Source organism: Leucoraja erinacea, chromosome 9 (assembly GCF_028641065.1).
Source record: "Leucoraja erinacea ecotype New England chromosome 9, Leri_hhj_1, whole genome shotgun sequence".
NCBI classification, from domain to species: domain Eukaryota; kingdom Metazoa; phylum Chordata; class Chondrichthyes; order Rajiformes; family Rajidae; genus Leucoraja; species Leucoraja erinaceus.
In genome coordinates, this window is record NC_073385.1 from 40957755 (window position 1) to 40970984 (window position 13230).

The window sequence follows — 13230 nt, forward strand, 5'->3', positions numbered from 1 at the left end:
GACAGAACCAAGGTAATGGACCGTAGGAACGCCGTGTTCGTGAGCACCCATAACTAGGGACCAGTGCTCCGGGTGACGTCCTCGAAGGGGCGGGATCCATGTGAACACGTGATTTGATGCCTGCCATCCGGGGCGGGATGGGGCCGGGACCTATGTGAACACATGATAGATATGACCCGCCATCCGCTCACAGACATGCGTCCTGGTCCCTATGCAGAACAAGGTTGCCAACTCCTGGCCTAGAGGTGGTGGGATTGTACACTAAAATTTGAACTTCGCATTTGATTTTAATAGTGACATTATTTCTAAATCCATAGCTTGGCACTAATGAAGCTGGATATTCTGGAGACCTTTGATGAGATTAAAATCGGTTTAGCATACAAACTGAATGGAAAGAGAATTCCGTATTTTCCAGGTACTGTATGAAAGCACATGTTTTGGGTTAATGATTAATAACCTTCAGTCATTCTCCAACCCAGCTTTCCTAAAATGGCATAATGGCACCAAAATCTGTCAACTATTGCATATAGACAATGGGATGTTTCTGTGCATGGGGTACTTCAAAGGTTTCAAATGTCTTTTATTGTCACATGTACCAATTGAGGTACAGGTTTATGCGGATTACCATGCAGCCAAACGAAATAAAAAGTAACAAGACACACAACTGCATAAAGGTTAACAAACAGCCACCACAGCAGATTCGCCACATTCCTCACTGATGGAATGCATAAAAATCCGTTCTTCCTCTATTCTACTGCGGTCGGGGCAGTCAAACCATCCGCCGTTGCGGCGATCGAAGCCCCCATGTCGGGGCGATCGAAGCTCCCACTGTTGGAGCTCCTGAAGTCAGTAAAGGACCACCAACTCCACGATCTGTCGGTGCGGTTGAAGCACTCGCAGCTGGTGGTCGAATCTCCCTCGTCGGGGCGGTCTAAGCTCCCTCGTCCTGGTCGAAGCTCCTGCGGCTTGGAGTTCCTGAAGTCTGTCTCTGACCAGAGATCGCGAGCTCCATGATGTTATGTCCGCAAGCACCCACGGTTGGAGCTCCAAAGTTGATCCCTGGCAAAGGGATCGCGGGCTCCGCGTTGTTAAAGTCCCGTAGGCTCCCCACGGCGGAGCTCTCAAAAGTTGGTCACCAGCAAAGGCCGCCAACTCCTTGATGTTAGCGTGGACAGAGATACGATACGGGAAAAAAATCTATGGAGCGAAGGAAACGGGCAACGTTTTGGGTGGAATCCCTTCTTCAGACTGAGGAAGGTTCAGTCTGAAGAAGGGTTTCGACCCGAAACGTTGCCTATTTCCTTCACTCCACCCGCTGAGTTTCTCCAGCATTTTTGTCTACCTTCATCTATCACCTCCCATGCTTTGTCCTGCCCACCTCTTATACAGCTTTCTTCCCCAACCCCTTGTACAATGTCTGAAGAAGGGACCTGACCCGAAACATCACCTCTCTATGTTCTCCAGAGATGCTGCCTGACCTGCTAAGTTACACCGACCGTCACTTTGTCTTTTTTTATAAACCAGCATCTGCAGTTGCTTGTTTCTACATTCAATTATTTTCCTTGTTGCTCAAGGTGTTGATCGATGCAGGTACCAGCCCAGAAGTATGCTAGTTATTCCTCTTCTCAATGATCCGTATCCTCAGAATCTCTGCAGTATACTGACTGCTGGTTTGAGGCGTCATTTATACGTTTCCAACTGCCCTGCTGACTGTCCCGGTCACTCTTTATTTTTCTGGACCCAGTAAGAAGTGGAGGACCCAGCACGTTGATAATTCACTCAATGACACTTCACTGCCACTCGGTGTTAATCTTTCAAGCATTGGCTCTGAATTCCTTGGGCCTGCATTGGGAGATTCACCAAGGATCCAAGGAGAGATAGCTGACAGGATAAAAAGTTGGCATCATGGAAGCATGGAAGGTGATGGTGGAAAGTTGCTCTTCTGACTGGAGGCCTGGTTCGACCCCTTGCTGCATGTCATTTACATCAATGATTTGGATGAGAAGGCATGATTAGCACGTTTGCAGATGTCGCTGAAGTGGGTGATAGTGAAGATGGTTATCAAAAATTGCAGCAAGATCTTGATCGGTTGGGCAGGTGGATCGAGAAATGGTTGATGAATGTAATACAGAGAAGTATGAGTTGTTGAATTTTGGACAGTTCAACAAGGGCAGGACCTAAACAGTGAATGACAAGGCTCTGGGGAGTGTTGTAGACCAGAGGCATCTAGGTGTCCAGGTAGATAATTCCTTGAAAGTGACATTAAGGTGGTCAAGAAGGTTTTCAGCACAATGCTCTTCACCGGTCAGAGAATTGTGTATAGGAGGTCATGTTACAATTGTATAATACGTTGGTGAGACCACATTTTGGAGTATTGTGTTCAGTTTTGGTCACCATGTTTTCGGAAAGATGTTGTCAAGCTGGAAAGGGTGCAGAGAAGATTTACAAGGATGTTGCCAGGACCCAAGGGCCTGAGCTATAGGAGAGGTTGAGCAGGCTAGGACTTTACTCCTTGGAGTTCAGGAGGATTAGGGATGATCTTATAGAGGTGTACAAGACCTTGAGAGGAATAGATTGGGAAAATGCATAGACCTTTACTCTCCAGAGTAGGGGAATCAAGAACAAGAGAACATAGGTTTAAGGTGAGGGGATAAATTATGTTACACCGATGGTGGTGGGTATATTCAATGAGCTGCGGAGGAGGCAGGTACTATCACAGTGTTTAACAGACATTGGGTTGTAGGAAGGAACCAAAGATAGATACAAAAAGCTGGAGTAACTCGGCGGGCCGGGCAGCATTTATGTAGACAAGGAATAGGTGACATTTCGGATCAAGACCCTTCTTCAGACTGAGAGTCTGGGTCTGAAGAAGGGTCTCAACCCGAAACATCACTTTTTTATTTTTCTCCAGAGATGCTGCCTGACCCGCCAAGTTACTTCAGCTTTTTGTGTCTATCTAAGTGACACTTGGACAGGTACATGGAGAGGATAGGTTTAGAGGGCTATGGGCCAAATGCAGGCAGGTGGGAGTAGTGAAAATGGGACATGTTTGTCATCATGGGCAAGTTGGATCTAAGGGCGTGTTTCCATGCTGTATGATTCTATGACACTAGTGTACATTAATAATGGCAGGAGCTTATCGCAAGATTAATGTTTACAGACCACTTCACCTGTGGGAGGGTCTGCCTGTCAAGGGGAGGCTCGTCAGCCACAACAGGAAATGCAACCACAGATGAACATTCCCCTCACCAAGCAGGACAATGTTAAAGCCACACCATCATCTCTCACAGATGGGCATATGCTAACAAACTATCACACGAAAAAAACATGTTTTAGTCAAGCAGCAAAGACTGCAGACAAAGGCTTTCAGAACCCAGCTTGACAAAGACTGATAGCTATGCAGCTCCATTTGTTCAATGCCTGCTTGGTAATCCGAGAACATTGTTACCTACTGTGAAGGAGTTTATTTTCAAATTGTGAGAAGCCATTTCACGATTGATCGAATCAGTGGAATCGGAGGTGAAGCATATGGTCGCTTATATACACAGCATTAGTATGGTCCTCCGTTATAGCGCCTGCAGTGTTGACTCCAACAGGTTTGATCGATGTTCAGACAGCTGTTTGAGGCTCTGGTTACCTCCAGCTCTGGGCTAAGTATGAATAAAAGCATGGATAGCGTGCCAGGTTCAGTGTTGCCGGGGTGCTGAGACATAATCCCAAGTGAGAGGCGATGGCACCATTGGAGCGGTGCATGCTGTTCCCTCAGGCCGACGGCACACCTGTTCTCCACCAGCTGACCAGCTCGTGCCCATGTTAGTGCGAGAAGGACAGCTGGGCCGGGCTGGCTTCTGCCACAACCCTGCAGTCTGCAGCTGCACTCTTCTAAGCCACGATCTTGTGGTTGCCCACGGCCATCTCCAGCACTTTCCGTGAATGAACTGCAGCTGTCCTGTGCTGCAGCTGTTCAGAGAGTGTCCATATGAGCACAAAGTTTAACACACACGTTATCGTTTGCAACCACATTTTAAAACTGCTGCATTTGTTCTGGAGCACTTTGGAATTTTCAGAATCTATGAAGTGTTATCAAAATGAGAAAGTAGAAACAAGGAACTGCAGATGCTGGCTTACACAAAGGGCCACAAAGTGCTCGAGTAAGTCAGCGGGTCAGGCTGCATGTCTGGAGAGCATAGAGTCTGAAGAAGGGTCACCTATCCGAGAGACGGCACCTATCCATGTTCTCCAGAGATGCCGACTGATCCACTGAGTTACTGCAGCACATTGTCTTTTTATCAAAAGAAGAATCTGTTTTTTCTTCTTCTGTTTTAATACACTATTTTTGGTGCTCACAATGCTTTTCCTTTTGCATTGTAGAGACCAAGTGGGAAATAAATGTTTTCTTATTGAAGCCCAGTGTTCAATCGACAAGTCTGACCCTAAAGATCTTGTTTCTCATTCTCATTGTCTCTATTCCAACAAGAGGGTGACAAATAGAACCAACTCACAACGATACATCCCTCTGGCCATAACCTCTGGACCAGTAATTTCAGATAATATTGACTACTCCCTATTTTTGTTGAACAGCAGCTGCTGGTAATGGTTCCCTTGTTGCCATTCTTCAGATTCAGCTTCACTTGCCCATTTTAACCATCTTCAAGTCAACGTTAGACACAGGAGTAGAATTAGGCCATTCAGCTCTTTGACTGCTCTGCCATCCCATTATGGCTGTTCTATCTTTCCCTCTCAACCCCATTCTCCTGTCTTCTCCCCTTAACCTTTAGCACCCTTACTAATCAAGAACCTAATAATCTCCTCTTTAAAAATACCCAATAACTTGGCCTCAATGGTCATATGCATGTACAGTGAGGTATGATATAGACTGCAGAAATTTACACAAATTCTGTAAGATTAAAAAAAAAAGACAACACGTTAAAAAAAAATACAAATCCATGATAGTGCAAGAGGTCTATAGTTTTCCATTGTTGATGTAAAATTGAGGTGGTGCAGGATGGTTCAAGAACCTGATAGTTGTATGCAAGTAGCTGTTCCTGAACCTGGTGTTGTGGGACCTCGGGCTTCTCTGTCTGTGCTTTCCGATGGTAGCATTGAGAAAAGGGCATGGCCAAGATGGTGAGGATCTTTGATAGTTGCCACCGTTTTGAGGGAGCACCTCGGGTAGATGCTTTTGGTGGAGGAGAGGATTGTGCACATGATAGTCTGGGCTGAGTCCACCACTCTGCAGCCTCTTGTATCCCTGTTCATTCAAATTTTCATAAATGTACAGAACCTACAGACCCACATGTCTTTGTGATGTGAGAGGAAACCGGAGGAAATCCACGTGGTCCCAGGGAGGTTGTGCAATCTCCACATAGACAGCACCCGAGGTCGGGATCTCTGGCGCTATGAACCAGCTCTTTACTAGCTGCGTCATTGCACTGCCCTCAGCATAATTGCTAATTCTTTGGGGATCGCTGTTCAAGAACGTAGAATGAAGTGTTTTCAAAAGAGAACATTAAGGGCCTCAACCCGAAACGTCACCCATTCCTTCTCTCCAAAGTGTCAATCTTCAGTTTAAACCAGCAACTGCAGTTCCTTCTTGCACATTATTAGTTGCTATGTTGGACTTATTGTCATCCAAGGTAATCTCTTTAATTGCACCAGTTTACTTCTGTCAAGTTTCAGGCTGTACAGTTTCTGTTCGAGTCATTTAAGTTATGTTTGTCTAGATGTTATTGCACTAAATGTGCTCTCTCCAAAATCCAACATCCAATGGAAACAGAGGAATGGATTTCACAGATGAACTACATACAATGACACTGCCATGTTGCACATTTAATGGGAATAGTAGGCGATGAACTTCTTGGAAAAACATTTAGGTTTTTCTATGTTATGTTCTGAGATCTCGCCTTGATCTTACCTGGTTCGGGGGCTCTCGAAGACTTCCAACACCTTGACTGGACTTTGCACTTTGGTCTTTTTTTCGTTTTTTTTTAATGGTGCTGAAAATTGTGGCAACAGTGCATTTGTGGTTGTGCAAAAGAATTTCATTGTGCTGTGTATACGTGACAATAAAGAACCATTGAAAGAATAATATATTAGAGTGTTATTCTTTATTCATTACTCGTGATTATCTATTCTTTCAGCAAACCAGGAGATTCTGAATCAGGTGGAGGTTGAATATGAAACACTTCCGGGCTGGAAGAGCAACATCACCGCTGCACGAACATGGGATGATCTTCCTCCAAAGGCTCAAAACTACATCAGATTCATTGAAAACCACGTGGCAGTCCCAAGTGAGTGTTCTGAAGAAGCACTGCTGCTAACATTGCAATTAAATGGCATCTTCAAGTTTAATAAGAGAGGGTATGTTGGATCTGGTTCCAGGGACGCGGAGGGGTAGGTATTAGTGGGAGAAATGATGAAAAAAACATAATAATGGGAAAGACAAGAAGCAATCTAAAGTGGAACTTCTTAATTGCTAAATTAGATAAGGTGAGAGAGAATTTTAGAGATAGAGATACAGCTCAATAAAAGGAAATGTATGACATTTGTTAATTGAGAAAATCCAAGTGAGAGCCAGGCTTAATTTAGTAAGCTGTGGCTAGAAATGAAAATTAAAAAAGGATGGACAAAAGAGAGAATGCAAAGAAAATGAGACTTGGAAGTGGTTGGCATGAGGAGGGGATAGGGAAAATTAGGAATAAACAAGATGAAATATGCATTGAGGCTGAGGAGCAGCTGGAAAGTTAAATGAGAATACGTTTCATCTTCATGGAGGAGGAGAATGCTTTCAGAATTCCAACAGAAAGGCAATAGTGGAGATAACAGATAAGGCAAATGAGGAGGTGCTAGAAAGGCAGACCGTTTGATTTCCTTTTACAGTAGATGTTGATTATCGAGAAGGCTATGAATGAAAGTGCGACACTTCCAGGAACCATTAACAACATGAATAGGAAAGTGGCTTGAGGGGGAGAGCAGATAATAATGATAAGTGGGACTAACTGGAACATGTTGGCCAGTGTGGGCAAGTTGGGCTGAAGGGCCTGTTTCCATGCTATGACAATTTGTGACTATAACAGACAATGGGAAAGAATGAGGGAATGGGTCTGACAGTGAGGAGCCAGAACAGTCGTAAAGAATCAAAGACCTGTGCCATTAATTATTCTACGATTCTAGAATATCTGATTTTCACTGTATCATTATTATAAATATTTACCAAAATGTCTTTAATTACAAGACGAGTCTTTTAATTAATAGACAAGGTTCAATCCCCCCATTTTATTATATTCCAACTGAAATTTCTCCACTTTCTTTCAGTTAAATGGATTGGAGTTGGAAAATCAAGGGAGTTTATGATCAAACTTTTCTAAGAAAATAACAGGACAAGACTGGATAATTTGAACAAACAACCATTTTATTTGAGGAAATATAACTGACTGCTTTCCTATTTCAATTCAAAACTGTTTTATAGTTGAACTGTTCCCAATATAGTGTAAAGTATAATTATTTCACAATATCAGTTGTGTATATTAACAGTAATGTATTTTTAACTGAAGGAAGAAATACTTGAAATACTTTTCTTGCTGTTCATGTTCATATTGAAACAAAGTATGGCATCGAACCGCTGATTGCAATTTCCTTTAAATGTTGAATGAAAGACATGTAATACTCATGATCAATTACACCTGGAGTAATATCTTTAAAACCACTCCATAATTTGTGCCTTTAATGGCGGTTTTACTAAAAAATCATTCATTTGCATCTACTTTTTAATTTTGTGAACTAACATGGTATAAAAATGCATGATTTGCAGTGTTGGATGTATCCTGTTTGTGTTGTTTGCAATGATATATACAGTAAATCAGTCGGCTCACTCGTATGATATAAATTCTACACCACAGCTTCTTGTTTTTATTTTAAGTATGCCAGTAGAATTTTTTTTTTTTAAGTATACCATAATGAAATGTTTTAATATAATTAATGATGGCTTAAATTACTTGGCAATAGGTAAACAATATTCAAATCAAAATGTAAAATATTTGCTGAAAAATTGCAGTCTATGGCTTGAGTTGAACTATTTATTAAACAAAAATGAGACAAACACTTTATTTGATATTTGGCTTTATCAAAATATCTTCGAGCTGTTGATCTTTTTGAAAATCAGAAATGGTGCTTCTATTTCCAAGTGCCCTGTAAGATATATTAAGCAACATAAGTAATGCATGACTTGAGATTATGTAACCACTCTAATGAATCAAGTTTCACTCATCTGTTAGTTCTAACTTACGTCAGGGTTAATGTTGTATGATGAATCATATTCTGTCTTCCATCGATAAGTATCAGGTTCCCCAAATATATCTTTTGGGATTCTTTTTGGTGTCTCACTTGATTGTTGAAAATTACTGTAAGGACTGACTTCACAATTTAATTCTTCAATTCTTCTTGCATAATCTGCACTGTTATGTTTATTAAACAACCAGTTGTTAATGAACAAATTGTGTCCTTGTAATTGTTCATTTTAAAGTATTATTACTTTCATTGCTGAATAATTAATATTCCTGACTATTTTAAACCTTCAGGATTCAATCATTTTAAACCTACATGTTATAGCAAACATAGCCATCAAGCTTTGAATACATGTGTAGGAAGGAACAGACTCTGAAGAAGGGTCTTGACCCAAAACATCACCCATTCCTTCTCTCCAGAGATGCTGCCCAAGTTACTCCAGCATTTTGTCTATCTTCAAGCTTTGAATACAAGTCAAGTGGTATCATTTTTTTTATCTTCTCCAAATGAAAACAACCATCGTATAATTTTGAGACCCATCTGGTAGTATCAGTGGTAATGCTCTCAGATATTTCCAAGTTGTGTGGACCAGTCTTTGAGATCAGTGCTGACACTTCTGCAGTATAATTATGAAGGACCTATTCCAGGATGATACCATTTTCTAGATGAAATATAACACTAATGAGCCACAATCCCCCATATTTGGGTATGGAAGATCCTGTCACAAGATTTGAGAAAGGGTAGGGAGTACTTCTAATTTGTATCCTAGTATACATCAGACCAATTTGCATTATGTACAGTATATAATACAGCCTCAAACCACACACATAGTGGCTTCAATCTAGTTAGTATATTAAGATGATAAAGCCATATCCAGTCCTGCACACTTTGAAAATCCTTTGTCATAAACATTTGGATCTGTGTCAGAATAGAGAGAGCTAAACATAGTCCTAAATGTTCCAATTATGTTCATAGTTACTTCCCGTCTCACCAGCAGTTCAGAGCTCTCAGAGGTGATGCTACAGTCTACAACCAAAGGAAACAACGAGAGAACTTAACGTTAATTCTAAACCCTTCAAAGATTGGTACTATCAGGTCTCATGCAAACAAGGTACCTTTTCAAGGTACTTTCTCAAATTATGCCTACTTTTGAATAAGTTCTCTGTTGTAGAAGCAAAGAACTACAGATGCTGGTTTATACCAAAGATTGACACAAAGTGCTAGACTAACTCAACTGGTCAATCAGTCTGAAGGGTCTCGACCCAAAATGTCACCCAACATCTTTTCTCCGGAGATGCAGCCTGTCCCACTGAGTTACTCCAGCACTTTGTGTATATCTCCTCCTCTACTCCGTATTTCTACAAGGAAATATATATTCGTTAGTCGACTACCCTCATATGGCTGCGGTATCAGTGTTGAATGCAAGGCACAGAATGTACTTTGGATCAGGGGCTTTTTTTTATTGCCAAATTCATCTGGGGTTAACGTATCATGAGTGTTTGATGGCATTAGGTGTACTTTCCCAGTACAGGTAGTTTAGAGAGTTTCTTTGAAACCCTGGTGGTGTCTCTCCAGTTAAGACATCAGTCAACTGTTGCTTATCAGGTTTGAATCCAAGACTAATAGATTTCCCAGAAGGTCAGATAGTTTATCCATTTCAGCCCTTGCCAAGAGAAGTTAATTACAGATTCAAACTTTAAATTTTACAAAAAGTAAAATCCATTCAACTTGCCTGCCAGTAATTCTGCCTTTACAAAGTTCGACAGTCCCTAAAGGAGGCACAATAGAAGTCTGGAGAAAGCAAACAAAAATAAATGTATGCCTTCTCTTGAAATAATATCCAAATCACTCACTCTACTGTACTTCTAAAATACATCTTCATATCTTTATATTTACAAGGATAGAGTTGCCCTGGTCCTCATCGTTCACCCCAGCAGTCTCCACATCGTCCTCCGACACTTTCATCGCCACCAATATGATCCCACCACCATTCACATCGTCCCATCCCCACCCCTTTCCACCTTCCGAAGAGATCGCTCCCTCCACAACTCCTTAGTTACTCATCCGCTCCCACCCTTTTCCCCTGAAACTGAAAGATGTAACACCTGTCCCTATATGGAGTGATGGAGGAGACACAGTGGCCAGATGGCAACTCCTTTTCCTTATGTTATACTTTTGAGATTCTATGTTGACAAGCATGAAAATTCACCTAAATATGAAACTTCTGTTTAGCAGACAATAATACGTGCTCAATATTTTCTCTTCTAATTTCTCAAATAACTTACAAGTGTTATTATTATTGCACGAAAAAACACATCAATCTTCTACTTACATTTGGGCCATGTTGGCACCCAATACACCCTGCCTTTTCCTGTATTTGTTCTTCTTTTGTCTTCCAATTAAAGGTTATTCCCTGAAATATACATTTAAAAAATATTAATCAACCCCAGAGTTGATAATATATGGGATTAGTAATTCCTGCTCTTGTCTTTACATATGGTCAGCGTCGCCAATGGAGGGACTAAAATTAAACAACTGTAATATGGTGTGCAATTGGAATTTAAAACATTTAAGGTAGACTATTGTTTAGTTAGCTATGTTATTGTAGGAAGTTCAATTTAGAATAGAAATAAAAATAATGATCTATTGACTGTATGCACTATTCAACAAAGCACCAGTGCACCTAAGTTTCTTTCTACCCATCTGACCATCAACTGACCGACAACATGAAGGGGGTTTCCTTCCACATCCCAAAGACGTGCGGGTTTGTTTGTAGGTTAATTGGCCTCTGTAAATTGCTCCTGGTGTCTAGGGAATGGATGAGAAAGCGGGATAACATAGAACTAGTGTGAACAGGTGATTGATAGTTGGTGTGGACTTGGTGGGCAGAAGGGCCTGTTTCCATGCCCTTCCAAATAAGCAACTTAAATGTATTTTCATTCACATAACCATCGAGAAAAGCTGCCGACACACCTTGTGTGCTGAGAATAGTTCAATGCATTAATTATGCTCACTTAAAAAGCTGATTTGAACTTACATCCCTTGGATCGTGATATGTGTTGTAGGCTTTATGATAAGTGGTGGTCCAGCGATTGATGTCAGGTCTCCCGTACACATCCAATGGAACCAGTTTTCGAGGTCCAGCTGATGTTGGGCCACAACATAAACTGGATGGAATATTTGAGCGAACTTGGTAGTTATTTGCTTGTTCCGCAGTTCCCACATATTGCCCTCTGTAATGATCATTAAAATGTCACATTTCATTGTAATCTATTATACATTATAAGTTCATGTTATAAGTTCATAAGAGCAGAAATAGTCAATTCAGCCCATCAAGTCTACTCATCATTCAATCATGGCTGATTATTTTTCCCTTTCAACCCCATTCTTCTTCCTTCTAACCCTGAAGAGTCTGAAGAAGGGTCTCGACCCAAAACGGCTCCTATTCCTTTTCTCCAGAGATGCTGCCAGAGATGAGTAACACCAGCATTTTTGTGTTTCTTTGGTGTAAACCAGCATTTGAGGTTCCTTCCTAGACCTAGATATTTCCATTTGTCAGGTAAGCATATATAAATTTGGGAATTTTGTAAGTCTATTGAAATAACATAAAGTTCTTGGTACTTACCCGGGAGTACACAGATCTGCAATCGAGGGGCAGAAATAATCCATCTCTTCTATTGTCACATTAACAGACTGTGGGAAATTAGAAAATTATTTTTACTGCGGTGTGACTGGACGGAACAGTTATTGTATCTGTCACAACTGATATTTAACTGTTTTAAGAGATAGTGCGTGGAATTAGGCCCTTCATCCCACCGAGTCCCTGCCGACCAACAATCACCCCGTACACTGGTATCCTACACACTAGGGACAATTTACAGAAGCCAATTAGCCTACAAACCTGCACGTCTTTGGATTGTGGGAGGAGCGGCCTTGTCGAGGGAAGTGCCTTGTGAGAAAAGTATGAGTCTTTGGCTCGAGAGTCTTCGACGAGGAGGCTGAGGCAAGGAGGCTACACTTGTTTGAAATTGTGACTTTTGTCTTTGAAGAAATGGCAGGCATGTTGGAGCAGTGTGTTCCCTGCAGGATGTGGGAAGTCAGGGACACTGCTGGTGCTTCTGGAAACTACGCCTGAAGAAATTGTGGCCAGGTGCAGCTTCTGAACGAACTTGTTAGGGAACTGGAGAAGCAGCTGGATGACTTCAGGGCCATCCGGGAAAACGAGAGTTTCCTGGACAGGACCTACAGTGAGGTTGTCACGCCAAGGATACAGGAAGAGCAAAGGTGGATGACTGTGAGAAAGGGGAGTAACCGTGGAGTGCAGGAGACCCCAGTGGCTGTGCCAAATGGAAACAGGTACATCCTTTTGGGAGCTGTCGGGGCAGACGACGCTTCCAGTCTGAGCGGCGGACAGGTCGGTGGCTCCAATCCTAGTGATGAGACTCGACAGGCGAGACCGACGTTGGGCAGAGCTATAGTGGTGGGTGACTCCATTGTCCGAGGTGCGACAGGAGATTCTGTGGCGGCAGGCAAGACTCGCGGATGGTCTGTTGCCTCCCAGGTGCCAGGGTTCAAGATATCACAAACCGAATTCAGAACATCCTCGAGAGGAAAGGTGAACAGCCGGCAGTAGTTGTGCACATGGGCACAAACGACGTCGGGGAGAAGAGGAAGGAGGTTCTGCAACACGAGTTTAGAGAGTTAGGAAGAAGACTGAAGAGCAGGACTTCTAGGGTGGTTATCTCTGGATTGCTTCCAGTACCTCATGCGTGTGCTGGGGAGCTGGTGCAGGGAGCAAGGATTTAGCTGAAGAGACCACTGGGATCTCTTCTGGGGTAGGGGTGACCTGTACAAAAGGGACGGGTTGAACCTTAACTGGAGGCGGAACAACGTTCTGGCAGACAGGTTTGCTAGTGCTACACGTGTGGGTTTAAACTAAATAGTGAG

General features: G+C 42.3%; 1 protein-coding gene across 2 annotated transcripts in view; it reads left to right on the forward strand.

Annotated features, from left to right (window-relative positions):
- adss1 (adenylosuccinate synthase 1) overlaps window positions 1-10074 on the forward strand; it is a 34469-nt gene extending 24395 nt beyond the window's left edge. The window contains exons 11-14 of one of the 2 annotated variants that reach the window (XR_008724030.1): window positions 318-415; window positions 6141-6290; window positions 7315-8460; window positions 10023-10074. Coding sequence is in view for 1 of the 2 variants with exons in the window: in XM_055640633.1 (XP_055496608.1) it covers window positions 318-415; window positions 6141-6290; window positions 7315-7367 (301 nt within the window). In the remaining variant the exon portion in view is untranslated. Of the gene's footprint in view, window positions 1-317; window positions 416-6140; window positions 6291-7314; window positions 8493-10022 lie in introns of those variants that run through there. The other variant, XM_055640633.1, reaches the window with a different exon arrangement.
- Window positions 10075-13230: the final 3156 nt, after the last annotated feature.